General features: G+C 46.3%; 1 protein-coding gene across 1 annotated transcript in view; it reads left to right on the plus strand.

Moving 5' to 3' along the window:
- Positions 1 to 4,098: 4,098 nt before the first annotated feature.
- LOC119660591 (atrial natriuretic peptide receptor 1) overlaps positions 4,099 to 17,164 on the plus strand; it is a 61,747-nt gene continuing 48,681 nt past the window's right edge. Inside the window, exons 1-3 of the mRNA XM_038069266.1 lie at positions 4,099 to 4,619; positions 4,729 to 4,840; positions 9,840 to 10,005. Of these exons, the coding sequence (XP_037925194.1) occupies positions 4,325 to 4,619; positions 4,729 to 4,840; positions 9,840 to 10,005 (573 nt within the window). The 5' untranslated portion in view covers positions 4,099 to 4,324. The remainder of the gene's footprint in view (positions 4,620 to 4,728; positions 4,841 to 9,839; positions 10,006 to 17,164) is intronic.

Genomic DNA, 17,164 nt, shown 5'->3' on the forward strand with positions numbered 1-17,164 from the left:
GTGCGCCAGGTGGTTTTTGGGACTTCGGTAGCAGAACCAGCCTCTGCCTTTTCCACTGGACGGGAAACACTCCTTCCACCATGCACGATTCAAACGAACTTATGACTTATGTCGGCCTGATTTTAGTAGCAAACTTCAGGGCGTTGTTCGGAATCCCATTCAATGCTGGAGCTTCATTGTCACCTATTCGTCCACAGATCTCCCGTAGTTCCTCTTCGGTCACCCCGGGGATTGAGAAGACGTCATGTTGAAGCATCGGATGAGGTCCACTTTCTTCGTGTTGAGGGAAAAGGTTTGCAATTATTTTGAACAAGAGTCGCGGGCACGTCACTTGAGGTAATTTTTGTCCACGAATCTTGTTCATTACACCCTCGAAGTTGCGCCCCACGGTTTCGTATTTGCCTCAACGCACAACTGCTTGTCGCAATTTCGCTTACTTTTCCGTATAGCCTTATTAAGGCTACTTCGAAGATTGCGGTATTCCTTCTCCGACTGGCTTCAATCTGGTCCTTTGGTAAAGCCTCCTCGCTCGCAGACACGATGCTCTCAACAGCGAGATTTCTTGTTTCCACTAGTAGTTTTTTGGTTTCTTACTGTGGTGGAACTTCCTAGTCCTTTGCCTCGGAAGGTTGGCTCGCATCCAACGTTGGCTAGTACGATGCCCAGCTCCGCGAAGGTTTCAAGCAGGATTTGGCCCCTGGTGTTCGTCACTTAACTTCCCAAGTCTAAGGCCCACGCGTTGAAATTACTCTAACCTAATACAATGTCAAACGAAGAACTTTGTGGGTGGAGAGGGTAGATACTCGTGGATCAATTAGTCCGAAGGTGCAAATGGCTGCGGATAACTTAAGGTTGATTCCCTTAAACGTCGATGTCTGAGAGACGTTTTCGTTCCTTGATCTTTTAAAGAGAGTTTTCGAAGTTTGATCTAGTCTCGGTGGTATTTTTGACTCCAATCGCTCCATTTTAGTTGTACGCCGTTGGACAGACCCTCCTCTATAGCTTCGCTCATTCTATCACTTTCTTTCGTTTTTAGGTTCTAGAAACTTTGTTTTCTGTCCAGGTTGGTTTCCTTATACCAAATTTGTTAGAGTTCATGGGTTCATGGGTAGAGTTAATTTGGCCGAGGTCCTCCTAGACTGGGGTTGGGATTTCATTGTCATTGGCCTCTATAGGTATACAAGGCTGATTGCCCAGGGTGGAGTATTGCTCCAGAGGTTCATTCGCGGCAACATTTAACCATGGTGCAGTTCATCCAACATACGGGGTGTATTATGTTGTGGGATGGATTTTGATTATCATTTAGTTACGATTTTCCCTTCAAATTGGTTTCCTAAAAGAGGTCCCTTGCTAGCCCCCTATCACGGCAAGATATATAATCATAGGTGGATTGTTATGTACTTTGCAAAAATGGTCAATTTCCATCTCGTTGAATTGTATTTGACTTAATTATGTAATAGTGACCGCCCCTTATTTCAATATAATTTGTACTGGCGTCCACCGATTTACAGATTTAGATCATCATCATTATCAACGGCAAAACAACCGGTATCCGGTCAAGGCCTGCCTTAATAGGGAACTCCAGACATCCCGGTTTTGCGCCGAGGTTCACCAATTCAATATCCTTAAAAGCTGTCTGGCCTCCTGGCCTACGCCATCGCTCCATCTTAGACAGGGTCTGCCTCGTCTTCTTTTTCTACCATAGATATTGCCCTTATAGACTTTCTGGGCTGGATCATCCTCATCCATACGGATTAAGTGACCCGCCCACCGTAACCTATTGATCCAGATGAAGGCAGTTTGTACGTCTCGGGTGGTTCTTCCCATGATGTCGATATCGTCAGCATAGTCCAGTAGTTGGGTGGACTTAAAGAGGATCGTACCTCTTGTATTTACCTCAGCATCACAGATCCCTTTCTCGAAGGTCTTGAGAGTGATCCTGCTGCTTTTATCTGGCCTCGCACATTAGTCAGGGTCAGCCTAGTCAGTGTTATTAATTTCGTCGGGATACCGAATTCTCTCATGGCCGTGTACAGTTTTACCCTGGCTATGCTATCATAGGCGGCTTTAAAGTCGATGAATAGATGGTGGTACTGTTGTCCATATTCCAACAGTTTTTCCATCGCTTGCCGCAGAGAGAAAATCTGATTTGTTGCTGATTTTCCTGGAGTGAAGCCTCTTTGGTATGGGCCAATGATGTTTTGGGCGTATGGGGCTATCCGGCCTAACAAGATAGTGGAGAATATCTTATAGATGATACTCAGCAATGTGATACCTCTATAATTGCTGCACTGTGTGATATCTCCCTTTTTATGTATGAGACAGATAATGCCTCGTTACCAATCGTCAGGCATTGATTCGCTGTCCAAAACCTTGAGCACAAGGTGATGAATCACTTGGTGTAATTGGTCGCCTCCATATTTGACCAATTCGGCTGTAATTCCATCGGCTCCTGGCGACTTATGATTTTTAAGCCGATGAATTGCACGGACCGTTTCTCCTATACTTGGTGGTGGCAGTATTTGTCCGTCGTCTTCAGTTGGCGGGACCTCCAACTCGCCGAGTAGCTCATCAAAGTACTCAACCCATCGCTCCAATATGCCCATTCTGTCGGAAATCAGATTTGCCTATAAGGCTTCATCCTGCTGACTTGTTGGTAAAACTTCCGCTTCTGGTGCGGTTGCTCCCTGTACTTTTCGAGTTCACAGACTTCTTGGTTCTCCCAGGCTTCCTTTTTCCGTCTGTGAAGTCGCTTCTCCGCTCGACGGAGTTCGTGGTAAGTCTCTGCGTGTGCCCGCGTTCTTTGAGAATGCAACATTACTCGGTATGCGGTATTCTTCCGTTCCGTTGCTAGCTTACATTCATCGTCAAATCAGCCGTTCCGACTTTTTTTGCGGCTGGGGCCAAGTATCTTTGTGACCGTATCAATGATAACGTTCTTCAGGTGATTGTGAAGATCATCTGTTGATGCTTCATCTCCAGGTCCTCTGTTGACTGCGGTTATTGCGGCATCCATTTCCCTCTTATAGGTGTCGCGGAGGGCTGTGTTGTGGATGGCTTCAGTGCTAACTGTCACCTGATTGTCAGAGGGAATTCTAGGTGGTATTGTTATTCGAGCTCGGAACACCATGCCAACGAGATAGTGATCCGAGTCTATATTGGCCCCCCTATATGTTCTGACATTCATCAAGGCTTAGAGGTGGCGGCGTTCGATCAACACGTGGTCAATTTGGTTGAAAGTGGTCCCGTCTGGAGAGGCCCACGTATGTTTGTGAACCGCTTTCCGCGCAAACCAGGTACTTCCAACAACCATTTCGTGTGATGCTGCTAACTGGATATGGTATAGCAGGAAACCGGTCCCTGTCCATCGCATCTCTTGTAACGCTATTACATCAGCTCTATATTGGGACAGGGTATCGGCTAGCTGCTCAGCAGCATTCGGTCTGTACAGGGAGCGCACGTGCCATGTAAATCGTTAATCCGCTGTCGTTGCCGGGTTCGTTGTTGTAAGATCCATCCTGTCCGAGGCTCCTTTCGTGGCTTCGTAATATCGGTTTTCCGTGTAGGGTTGTCAGCCCTATTCAACCCCCAACCTGGAGGACCAGTTGGTACATTTGGTCTCGTTTTTAGGCGCGGGAGACTCGCCTTCATCCTTCTCCGCCTGCAGATTTTCATAAAGAAAGAACTCCCAGCGATCACCACATGGAGGTGGAGATAGGGTTTGGTAGTAGAGCTGTTGGTGTTGGTTCAGCAGGTGTTTCTCAGGTTTTATGCTCCATCGTGTGTACCAATACACGTTTCGTCCTGGGACCTATACTACCCATTGACCGCCAGATCAAAATTGCTAATATGTAGAGACCTTTCCTTTTGAATGATTGTTTGCCCGATTTTGTCCTACCCTTTCTCCTTGGATAATCATTGCTCCCTCCGTAGACGACCATTCCGGCCTTATTTTATCCGAATACCCCTTTAAACTTTCATTATTTTGGATATACTCCGTAAATTTTCCATCCACTTCCATATTATTAACTTTCGCCATTAGAACGTTAATGAAACTCATCCATATGTTCATATGCTTACTATCTTTGCAGCCCACGCTCACCTCCAGCGTGCAGTTGTTATGGGCAATCACATAACATGGACGAAAAGAATACTCGGAAGTAGCGCAACATCCTCCTAATAAAAGGTCACAGTTAAATCTTGATAGACTGTCTTAAACCTCTTCATCCATCGCCGAAGAAGTGTTAAGCCATTCATTGATGGGTTCACCTTGGCGCCTTCATCTTTAAAACAGATTCCAGTTAGACGAAAAGCAGCAAGAAAAATGCGGGGCAATTTGTCCTTATTGTCGCTATGCTGTTTGTGGGTTGTAATTCGAACGTTGGGCTTTGTCTACGACAGCAAAAGGATTATCTTGGAGGATCGTTTCTGGGGTGATTTTGACAATGATAGTGGCATCGTGGACGAGAATGAAACAACAACGACTGCGGGAGACACGGTCGGGGCTACCGGCCTTGCAGCAAGCAGTTATGGAGGAAGGCGCGCTCCAAGGGAGATTCAAGTGGACGAAGCGGGCTATCGTTATTTTAACGTGGGAGTGCTAATGGCTTCGCATCTAAGTACGTAAAATCTGGATAATAATTCTACAAAAAAATAAAATTAGCGAGAAATTTGAAACATGTTCTTGGGACTACAATATTATTTCCTTTCTGTTCCTTTTTTTTACAGATTCCCCGTTTGACTTGGAGCGCTGTGGACCTGCTGTTGACCTTGCACTGGAACGTGTTAATGAAGAGTTCCTTGGAGCTCATAAAATTCGCTTGCGAAAAGTCCAGGGAAGGTAATGTGAATTTCATTATAATTTCAAATTGAAGAGGGTCGTCGCAAGGAAATGTGCTTTGTGTACGAGTATATGTAGCGCAGAGGGAATTGCTTTTCTCCACTCCATTCTATAGTCAATGGATCGGAAGTTATGAGGGATTTTATTATGTTTAAGCTGTTGGCATAAAAAACGGGGGCGAAGAAGTCGACTTTATGGAAATTCGGGTACAATGTTTTGCTGGCCGCTTATTAAGGAAGCGAAAAAATGAATTTCATACTTTCATATGAAAGGAGTTTCCCATGTGCGTTTACTGGACATTTAGAATTCCTTGTCATTGACCTTAATTTGAGAATAGTATTCAGTAATTTAGAGCAGATGATTGCGTTTAGGAGCATACCGCAATGTCGTCCGTCCAGTCGCTCTCTATGGTTCTGAGTGTTGGCCGACTATAAAAGACAATGAACGGCGTCTTGCGGTAATAGAGACGAAGATGCTACGTTGGACTAGTGGCGTCACACGTTTAGATCACATCCGAAATGAGGATATCCGCAATCGTTATGGGGTTGCACCGATCGTGGAAAAGTTGCGAGAGAGGCGTCTTCGATGGTATGGTCACGCAATTCGTGCAAACGAGAATTCACTTGCCAAGATTGGTCTGAACATCGAAGTCGATGGTAAACGACCAAAAGGCAGACCTAAACAACGGTGGTTTGATACGCTAGATGGGGATTTGAAAGCCTCAAGATTGCACCCAGATCAGGCATTCGATAGAGCCAAATGACGAAGCCGATCACGACGAGCCGACCCCACTTGTGAACGGGACAAAGGCTGAAGAAATACAGCTTAAACCAGCAACTGATTACTTGGTACACTGACGGATCCCTCACAGCAGAGGGAGCGGGTGCCGGTGTCATTGGTCCAAGGAAAATGTACTTTGAGCCAATGGGCAGGTACACTAGCATATTCCATGCGGAAATTTACGCCATAGACAAATGTGCCTCCTTTAATATGCAAAGGAACTACAGGGGGCAGAACATAGCTATTCTCACCGATAGCCAAGCAGCGATTAAGGCACTTAGGTCCAACCAGGTGAATTCTAAACTGGTATGGGAATGCCTTGAGAGATTGAATACATTCGGCTCGTCCAACAAGGTCTGGATACTTTGGGTTTCAGGCCATGCTGGGTTGGAAGGCAATGAGGCAGCGGATGAACTAGCCAAGAAGGGAGCAGGGATGCCTTTACACGGGCCAGAACCCTTCTGTGGAATCGGAAACGGTTTCATGGCTATGAATCTAAGAAACGAAGAGAAACGGTTGAGGGAACTATATTGAGCGGGCCTACCAGGGATGGAGCAGTCCAGGGTGCTTATTGGGGGATACGAACCCATGCGTACAAAGGATTGCTTAAACCTCACCAAAAAGAACCTCCGAATCATAGTGGGAATTCTCACTGGTCATTGTCGGCTGAACTATCACCTAGGGAAGCGAAACCTCTATGCACGTCCTGGGACAGTGTCCGGCACTTGTGCAAAGTAGGTCGATACATCTTTTTTTTTTTGTGCGTACACGGAGGTGGAAAATCTTAGAAAGACACGTCCGCCGCAGCTCCGCCGCCCGAACGGCGGAACAACAGCGGGCGCGTGTGGGATTCACACCCACTAAAAACCACCCCCGGTCTCTCCAGTCCCAGCCCCGCGGGACCACCATTGAGGTATTACTTCGCGGGGTAGGTTTGCCCTTAGGCACTCATCCTTCTCCTATTTGCAGCTTTCCTCCTTCTCTGTTCTTTCAGCAACTCCTCCTGCATTTGGATGATTGCGGAGCTAACCGCAAGCCACTTCTCCTCGGACTCCAGCATCTCAGTAACCAAGCTCTCCGGGGTCACGCTCCTGCCCAGCACCTGGTTTAAGCTCCTTCTCTCCATCGCAAATCGTGGGCAGTGAAACATCACATGCTTTGGATCCTCCGGTATGCCATCGCATCTGGGACAGTTCGGAAAGTCATCCAACCCAAAGCGGTGCAGATACTGCCTGTAGCAACCACCGTGTCCCGTCAGGAACTGGGTAATGTAGTAGTTGGTATCCCCATGTTTTCGCTCAAGCCACACCCTAATGTTGGGAATGAGCCTGTGCGTCCACCGACCTTTCGCAGACTCGTCCCATCTGCGTTGCCAGAGATCAAGCGACTCTGACCTTGCCCCATTTCTACGCTGTGCATGCCCCTCCATATGTCTTGCATTGTACAGGACCCTCATTTCTTTGGCCAGAATGTCAACCGGGATCATGCCTGCCACCACCAATACAGCCTCATTTGATGTGGTTCTAAAAGCACTGCAAACTCTCAAAGCCATCCGCCGGTAAACCGAGTTCACCTGCTTCCGTCTCTGAGAGTTTGCAAGCGCTTCTGCCCACACAGGCGACGAGTAGAGCAGGATGGAGCGCACCACTCCAGCTAGCACCAACCTCCGGCAATGTTTCGGTCCACCAATATTTGGAACCATTTTTCAAGTGCCGTGGTGGCACTGGCTGCCTTTTGGCATGCATATTCTAGGTGTTCCCTAAAACTCAATTTGGTGTTAATCATTACCCCCAGGTATTTGATAGCCGGCTTTGATACGACCGTATGTCCACCGACCTCCACTTTTACAGTGTTATTTTTCCTGCGTTTCGTTATTAAGACCGCTTCCGTTTTCGCGTCCGCCAAGGTCAGCCCGGGCTTTTCTAGCCAGGACTTTACCGCTCTCACTGTTTCTGTTGCGTAAACCTCCATATCTTCTGGGTGTTTTGCTGCAACAACCACAGCTAGGTCATCAGCAAAGCCGACAATCGTAGTCCCCTCTGGGACGGGAAGAGCAAGCACACCATTATACATGATATTCCACAACGGGGGACCAAGTACCGATCCCTGTGGTACCCCGGCTGTGACAATGTACTCTTTGGGGCCCTCATCCGTCCCGTACCAGACAGTCCTCTCTGAGAGGTAGTTTTCCACCAAATTCGCTAAGTATCCGGAGACACCTATGTCAGCCAACGCCCATTTAATTCTATTCCAGTTGGCCGAGTTGAATGCGTTTTTGACATCACAATCAGTGCACCTTTTGCCAGGTTTACCACCATGCCAATTGCGTCCATCGTAGAGTGGGCGCGTCGGAAACCAAACTGACGTTCCGACAAACCATTGCTGGCTTCGACGATGGGCAGGAGTCTGTTGTAAATGATTCTCTCCATCATCTTCCCCATTGTATCCAACAGGCAGATACGACGATGGGTTTCCAGGTGGCTTGCCAGGCTTCGGAAGCAACACCAACTTTTGCTTTTTCCACTCGGCAGGGAATATTCCTTCTTTTAGACACGCCTCGAAGGTGTTGGCGAAAAGTTCGGGCCTAGTCTTCATTGCCAGTTTCAAAGCTCGGTTGGGGATACCATCCAAACCTGGGGCCTTGTTGTCACCGAACCTACCACATATTTCCCGCAGCTCCTCCACAGTTACAGGCGGTATTATGCCGTCATTTAGCTGGACAAAAATTTGCCTTCCCCTATTTTCGTGGTGAGGGAACAGAGTGGTAACAATCTGTTTCAGGAGGCGCGGTCAGGTCACCTGGGGTGATTTCCGCAGCCCTTTCATCACCACTCTGTAAGCCTCGCCCCAAGGGTTTATTGTCAGCATGGTTGCACAGCTGTTTGAAGCAGTTCTTTTTACTCCTCCGAATGGCTTCTTTTAGGCGGCCACGCAATTGCTTGTGTGCCTCCTCTCGACCGTCGCCACCGGGTTTTTCCCTGAGCCTCTGGCGAAGCCTCCTTGCCCGAAAACATGCGGCTCGCAAACTTGCGATTTCATTGTTCCACCAGTAGTTGGGTTGCCTACTGGGGAGCAATCCCCTTTTGGGCATAGTAGCATCGCATGCTTCCATCACCCATCGAGTGATCTGGGTGGCTTTCTCTCCAGCCGTACCATTCAGGGATATGTCGGATTTGAGCACCGCGGAAAACGTGCCCCCTCGAAAGCTTTCACTGTCCAGCCAAGCATACCACCCGGCATTCTGCGAAAACTCTTTTTCGAGCTCGATCCGCCCTTGATCTCTATACAGATTGCCTGGTGGTCGCTGTGAGTATAGTCCTCACTGACATGCCAAGCGATTCTACTGGCTAAAGTGGCACTCACGTATGTCAGGTCCACTATAGACCCCAGGCCCCTTCCCCGGAAAGTGTACGAAGACCCAACATTCGCCAGTACCACGTCCAGCTTCGCGAATGCTTGGAGGAGAACACGTCCCCTGACATTAGTTATCCGGCTGCCCCATTCAAGAGCCCACGCATTGAAATCGCCTCCTATTATGATCGGCCAACGTCCTCTTACATCCAAAACAAGAGCAGCAAGCATCCGCTCATACTCGACGAGTGTAGCGCTGGGTGGAGCATAGCAGCTGTAGATGTGGATGCCCTTCACCTTCGCTCTGATGAAGCCCTCCTCCGGGTGCTCCATTATTTCCTGGAAGGCTTGTTCTCCACAAGTCCACAGCGCTGCTTGGCTCGTTTGGTCTTTGACCCAAACGCTACCACTGCGGTTTCGGTATGGTTCACTTAGTATAGCCACATCGATGTTTTTCTCGCGGATGGTTTGCGCGAGTAGATCCTGCGCCGCCTCGCAGTGGTTGAGGTTGATTTGTATCAACCTGATCTGCGATTTGTGCTAAGGGCTCTCCTGTATTCCGGGCACCTGCTGCTGCCCGCAATGTGCCGATGGTCCACACCCGCCTTTCCTTTGCACAGTAGACAATTTGGGTCAGCTCCGCAGTCCTTGCTGATATGGCCTCCTGCAAGTATAAGTTTAATCTCAATGTTCTTGTTTAGTTTCTATTAAGACATATTTGTAGATAGGAGAAGCCTTAATCACTTGTGCAGCAGCCTTGTATGTCAAAAAAAAGATCCTTTGTCGAAATGTCGCTGTGGAAAGCCCCAAATATTTCTTTTGATAAATAATTTAAAATAATTCTTAAGTATCTTTTCGAATTTTCCAGTTATCCTTCATGTTCCGGGGCCAAAGCACCAGGATTAGCTGCTGACATGCATTTTCGGGACGATGTTATCGCCTTCATCGGGCCGGCTTGTGCCTTTGCTTTGGAGCCTGTTGCACGACTCGCTGCTTATTGGAACACCCCAATAATAACAGGAATGGGAGACCAGGTGAGCAGAAATTTCAGTTGAAAGGGAAATTGGGGAAATTGTTAACTGTCCTCAGGAGGTTTGAACGTGGCATTTTATTTACATACAAAATGAACCAATCAACAAGACAAATATTTAATATTCAACTGCGATTTTGTGGAAGAGAAAGGACAATTATGGCACGGTTAGAAAATTTAATGAAGTTTTAGTCCAAGCGATGGGCTGGAATCGTTCTGAATATCTGTCAAAAGCAAACCTCCTGCTTGCTGTCAAGGACACCATAGGATGAAAATTTATTCAAGCCATGTCCGGCTATGATCCCAACATAAAATCAATTACATTACGAAGAAATTAAATGTATCCTGTGTGAATTTGTAATGAATTATTTAATCGAAATTTTACGATAATGAATTCACAATTTTTGCATTGTCCTTTCGCTGGTAGCCATCAACAGAAAAAAATCTTTTCCCATACTGGAACCAGCTACATTACCATCTACCCATCAGGAGAGCTCCTGATTAATTTTTGTTCAGTTTACCACTTACTCGGTTTACGCCTACTTATTCGAGGTGTCCTTGAAGGAAAGGAGACGAGTGAAAGGACAAGGGGTGGGAGGATTTCATGCGGACAGGAATGTCAGAATCAGTTAGGAACGGAAGAGACGAGTCCTGTTGATTTGAAGTGATGGGTCTATGAGATATGTATACAGGCATTAACTTAATGTTGTCCCATGTAGATGTTTGTGAGATGTTATTATAGTTAAATATTTGAATGATGTGTGGTGGCAGAGGATTCGAGAAGCACACATCCGAAATGCTCCACAAGTCATATATACTATGTTTATCCTTATGAGATGCATGAATGTGTCATTCTTGAATGCCATCGATACAAGGTTTTTTCAATGGAGAAGGGATTTCATGTCGTAGCTCTTTGAGAGTTCGGTGTCAAAAGCCTGGACAAATAATAAACATCCTTTCCTTGCGCTTGTGACGTGGACTGAATCATTGAACCAATAGTGGGGTGTTTGCACAAGAAGGGCATAGCTCCTGAGGTTTTTAAGATATCACTATTAATTCGACGCAGGAAATTGAACCGAGGTTTAAACGATAAGCTTATAATGTAGGGAGGACACATATTATTGATTGCTTGGATTACTGTGGGACATAGCCTCTCTGCAGTATAATATACACCAAGATGTTTTCAAGGATCTTTCTTCAATTCATTCATTGAAATGTTCGGTTGGACCGCATACTCTTTACCACGTTGTGGTATCTTCCATACATACTTGGGAGACAAGGCCCCATTTTCCTTATTCACACCATAAATTAACTACTTAATTTGGGGAAAAATTAATCTTATTTGCTTTTGGAAATGTCTTATCGTGTGCGTGTGTGTTAATAAGATTTTTTTCCAATCGTGTAGGCTTTTTTCAGGCATCTTACTTTTTATTCGGGGTCAAATGGATTGGAATTGATTGCCGGAGAGGCTTGTTCCTTGTTGTTAAGGACACCTAACTCAACTATGGTAGTATTCATTACGGAAATTATAAGGCCTACAAATAAGTTCTGTCGGTTTTCACAATAGATGGGGTAGCTTGTTTTTTATTTCATTGATCCACATTTCCAAACATTCATCGGAAAGCTACTGTCAATAGGCACAAACGTCACTATAAATTATTTAATTGAAGTGTAAACAACAATACTTTTTTCATCAACGAAAATGGCCAATTTTGTACCAAATAATGTGTTTTTGCGGAGAGTTCTACTTCATTATTTCAATATGAAGAAAAAAGCAACCGAAAGTCATCGCATTTTGGTAGAAGTGTATGGTGACCATGCTCTATCTGAGCGAACGTGTCAGAGGTGGTGGACGAAGAGCGCGCCGGACGGCCAACAATTTTTGAAGATGAAGAATTAGAGGCATTGCTCGACCAAAATCCATCGCAAACGCAAGAAGAACTTGGAAAACCACTTGGAGTCACTCAGCAAGCCATTTTCCACCGTTTAAAAGCAATGGGAATGATGCGAAAGGTCAGAAATTGGGTTCCGTATGAACTGAAGCCAAGAGACGTCGAACGCCGTTTTTTCACGTGCGAACAACTGCTTCAACGACAAGAAAGGAAGGGTTTTCTGCATCGAATAGTTACTGGCGATGAAAAGTGGATCCATTACGATAATCCCAAGCGTCGGGCAACGTGGGGATACCCCGGCCATACCTCATCATCGACGGCCAAAGTGAATATTCATGGTGAAAAGATCATGCTGTGTATATGGTGGGACCAGCTGGGTGTGGTATACTATGAGCTGCTAAAACCGAACGAAACGGTCACGGGCAAACTCTACCGGCGTCAAATGATGCGTTTGAGCCGCGAACTCAAGAAAAAACGGCCGCAATGCCAGCAAAGACATGATAAAGTTATTTTGCAACATGGCAATGCTCGTCCACATGTTGCACAGCCCGTTAAAACATATTTAGAAACGTTGAAATGGGAAGTCCTACCCCACCCGCCGTACTCTCCAGACTCCTTCTGATTACTATTTGTTCCGGTTGATGCAGCATGGCCTGGTTGACCAGCATTTCCCCAATTACGACGACCTCAAAAAATGGCTCGATGAGTGGATAGCGGCCAAGCCGGCCAATTTTTGGCGCGATGGTATCTATGAATTGCCTGAAAGATGGAAGAAAGTTGTGGCTAGCGATGGGCAATTCTTTGAACAATGAATGTATAACGAATTTTTCACAATAAAGCTTCAAATTTAAAAAAAAAAACCGACAGAACTTATTTGTAGGCCTTATAACTCAACTATGGTAGCATTCATTACGGAAATTACAAACTTATTATTGTAAGTTAATTAAGGTGCTTCATCTAATTAACTCTACCAATAAATGCTAACTCCAAATGCATTTTTGTTTGGTATCCCTAACAAGTTTGATGGCATCAATGGTTGATCTGGCTTTATTGAACCCACGCTGCCAATCTAAAGGCCTCCTTGGCTTTCGACGATCGGGAGTAATCTATTATAAATTCCCCGCTCCAACAAGTGTCTAGAAGACGTATAGGTCTATAGGAGGATGGCTCCCCTGGAGGTTTGCCAGCCATAGGGAACAGTACCAGCTTCTACCGCTTATATGATGTAGGAAAGACACCCTCGGACATGCATGCTTCGAACAACTCCGCGAAAGTGTCCGGTCTATATTAGACGGTAAGTTTGAGGGCCTTACTCGGTATACCGTTCAGACCGGAGATTTGCTGGCGCCTAGTCGACCGTAGATTTCCAGCAGCTCATCCCTGGTGACTGGTAGAATCGGCGTCATATTCAGGGGCCGCTGTGGAGGGGATTATATTCAACAAGAGGATAGAGCGGTTGTTTTGCGGAGATGAACGCCTCTGAATCTTCCTGTCACGATTTTATAGGCGCTACCCCACAGATTTATGACCGCTTTCAAAAAACATTTTCTCTTACCCCGCTGGATGGGGAGCTTGAGGTTCTTCCGGGCTTTCCTATAGGCATGCTCCTTGTGTCCTTGATCGATCTTGCCTATTGCTCTCTGAGTTGTTCATCTGGTTCGGTGGCAAATGGAGCGAACGCTGGCAAGTTCACTATTCCATCAATAATTGGGTCTTCTTGTGGAGAATGAATATCTCCTAGACATCAATGCGTCACATACTTTCGAGATATTTTGTGTGATATGGCGAGCTCTATTCGTGGAGGTGCCTGCTTTGCTAGGCAGATCTAGCCAAACCTTCATGAATGTTTGTTCATTCATCGCTTTCGCAGACCATCCTCAGTCTCCTGATATGTGGCTTCGTGCTAGGTTCAAAGGTGATTGCCTGGTGGCCGCTGTCCAGAACTATATCCAAATGAGCGAACGCTTCTAATAAGCACCGCCTCCTTACGTTAGTCATTTTGCTATCCCTCTCGATGGCCCACCCATTGAAGTGACCGGCTATCACCTTTGGGCATCGCGAACAAGGCTAACAGGTTTTAAAACTCAGGCAGTGTGAGACTCGGTGGGGGGTAACAGCTTTCTACGAATATACAGCTTATTTTTGCCCACACAAAGCCACTAGCCGTCTGACCCATGCTATATTGTATGGCTTGTATGGACCGCAAGCCCATATTGCCGCTCCACTAATCGAATCTGTCACCCATACATCACCGTCAAGGTTTCTGTGCAATTCGCGGATTCGTAAGCGGTCTGCGCAAGCAAATCGCGTGCGACCCTGCAATGATTGAGGTTTATTTGCATTAGTCTCATTTTTTCACTGAAGTTAACGTCTTCCTAAATTCCGGGCAATATGCACTCCTTGATAGTATGTCCTTTCTCCCCACACCTTCGAAATCGATCGGACCGACCGATGCGCTAGTGCATGCCTCTCCGAAGTGTCAAACATCAACCATTTAAAGCACCTCTTTAGAGAGATCTGTTCCCTTAGTCGATACCCATCCAATTCAGACCTTCTCCACGGCCAAAAACTTCTGCATAGCCTCCACTGGCAGTCGCATTGTGGCCATATTGGTACGCGATAAGCTTTTTTTAGGCTCACAATAAATTCTTCCCCGAATTGCTCCAGCTTGAATTGTATCTTCAAGGCAGGGCAGATCTCTTCTCTGCATGCTACCTCAACGAGATCTTTGCACTGTATATAGAGTTGTCTGTCTGTCTGGGGCATCAAATGAACCTCCTCAACGGTACTTTCCGAAACTGATAATATTTTTGATACTGGGTGAAACATAGGAGAGTTAAGAGCTGAAAATGTATGCCCTACAAGTTATAATAGGTCTCGTTCTCAAAATCCATCATCATCATTAACGGCGCAACAACCGGTACCCGGTCTAGGTCTGCCTTAATAAGGAACTCCAGACTTCCAGGTTTTGCGCCGAGGTCCACCAATTCGATATCCCTAAAAGCTGTCTGGCGTCCCGACCTACGCCATCGCTCCATTTCAGGCAGGGTCTACCTCGTCTTCTTTTTCTATCATAGGCATTGCCTTTATAGACTTTCCGGGTGGGATCATCCTCATCCATACGGATTAAGTAACCTATTGAGTCGGATTTTATTCACAACCGAACGGTCATGGTATCGCTCATAGATTTCGTCATTGTGTAGGCTACGGAATCGTTCATCCTCATGTAGGGGGCCAACAATTCTTCGGAGGATTCTTCTCTCGAACGCGGACAAGAGTTCGCAATTTTTCTTGCTAGGATCATAGTCTTGTACAGTAAGAGCTTTCACCCTATGGTGAGACGTTTCGAGCGGAACAGTTTTGTAAGCTGAAATAGGCTCCGTTGGCTGACAACAACTATGCGCGGATTTCATCATCGTAGCTGTTATCGGTTGTGATTTTCGACCCTAGATAGGAGAAATTGTCCCTTTTTATGTATGAGACAGTTAATGCCTCATTGCCAATCGCCAGGCATTGATTCGCTGCCCCACACCTTGAGGACAAGTTGATGAACTACTTGGTGTAATTGGTCGCCTCCATATTTTACCAATTCGGGTGTAATTCCATCGGCTCCTGCGCCTGAATACGGGCTCCGTCCCTACTTGGCTGTCAAAATCCCCAAGTATGATTTTGATATCATATCTGGGACAGGCTTCAAGGGTTCGTGCTACTGCCTCGTAGAAGGTATCCTTCTCCGACTCTGCAGTTTCCTCTGTAGGGGTGTGAACGTTAATGAGGCTTATATTTCTAAATTTGCCTCGCAAACACAGAGTGCATAGCCGTTCGCTTATGTTTTCAAAGCCAATAACAGCAGGTTTTATTTTTTGGCTGACTAAGAAACCTACTCCGAGCACATGGTTTATTGGATGACCACTATCATATATGGTGTAGTGGCTCTTCTTCAGGAAACCGGTCCCTGTCAAACGCATCTCCTGTAACGCTGTTACATCAGCCCTATATTGGAACAGGGTATCGGCTAGCTGCTCATCAGCTTCATCTCTCTACAGGGAGCGCACGTTCCATGAGAAAATGCTCAAATCGTTATTCCTTTGTCGTTGCCGGGTTCGACTGGACCAGTTGGAGGGGAGGAACAGTTGGTACAATTTGTCCCGTTTTTAGGCGCGGGAGACTCACCTTCATCCTTCTCCGTCTGCAGTTTTTCGTTAAGAAAGAGCTCCCAGCGGTCACCACGAGGAGGTGGAGATAGGGTTTGGTAGTAGAGCTGTTGGTGTTCGTGCAGCAGGCGTTTCATTGCTTTCGAGTGATGATAGCTTTGGTTAGGGTGATGCACAGTGTAGGAGGGTCATAACATACGTACTTGTGCATAGCCATTTTAGTCTATGCGGTTCCATTTTGGAGAAAGTCGCTTATACTTCATTTAATGCGCATAAACAAAGTGCAGTATACACAAAGACAGCCCTAAGGTAGAACTAACGCCTTCAGGGCTGTCTCAGAACAACATTAGGAACGCTTAGAAAAGGGTCGGTGTACGCACAGATTGATCATTCCCATCAAGGTGTGGTTGGAGGGATAGCATGGGGAAATTATAATCTTAGTTCAGCTTCAGTTTCTGACCGAGCGTGGGGGATTACCGCCTATGATTTTCCAAACTGCCGTGCAGTGCGCTGCATTCATCCACTGTTCAAGATTCATAGTAGAAAGGAAACTCTAGAAGAAGTACTGGTACCGGAGAATGCTAGCATGCCAACAAAATTGGGATGCGATCAACTATTATTATTTCCGAGTTATCACAATCTCGGCAGATGCCGGATTTTACCTAATACTAGCACTAAGTACCAAGCATTTAAGCTCGGACGATCCTACCTGCTTAAAAACTAAAGGGGCACTGGTGGTGGTGGCCGGTGGTAGGTCAGTGGTAGAATCCGTCGAGTACTCCCCGCGACATCAAGCACTTATTCAGAATGGTGTACTTCTGCATGGTTTGAACCAGACTTTGCGAAAGTCCCAGGACATCAAGGGAAGCCGTGAGGGATTTAGGTACAATACCTGTAGCTGACAATATTATGGGTGGTTGTACCACCCGCTCGAGACGCCAAATTTCTTTGATTTCCCGAGTCAATGGCTCATAGTTCACCTTCTTCTCCACGTATTTCCGTTCAATGTTGCTATTATGGGGGATAGCAACATCAATAATATACGCGGAGCGACCCGTCTTGTCAACTAACAGTACGTCAGGCTTATTGTGTGCGGTATGGCGATCAGTCAGAACTT

This window comes from Hermetia illucens, chromosome 1 (genome assembly GCF_905115235.1).
Source record: "Hermetia illucens chromosome 1, iHerIll2.2.curated.20191125, whole genome shotgun sequence".
Taxonomy (NCBI): Eukaryota; Metazoa; Arthropoda; class Insecta; order Diptera; family Stratiomyidae; genus Hermetia; species Hermetia illucens.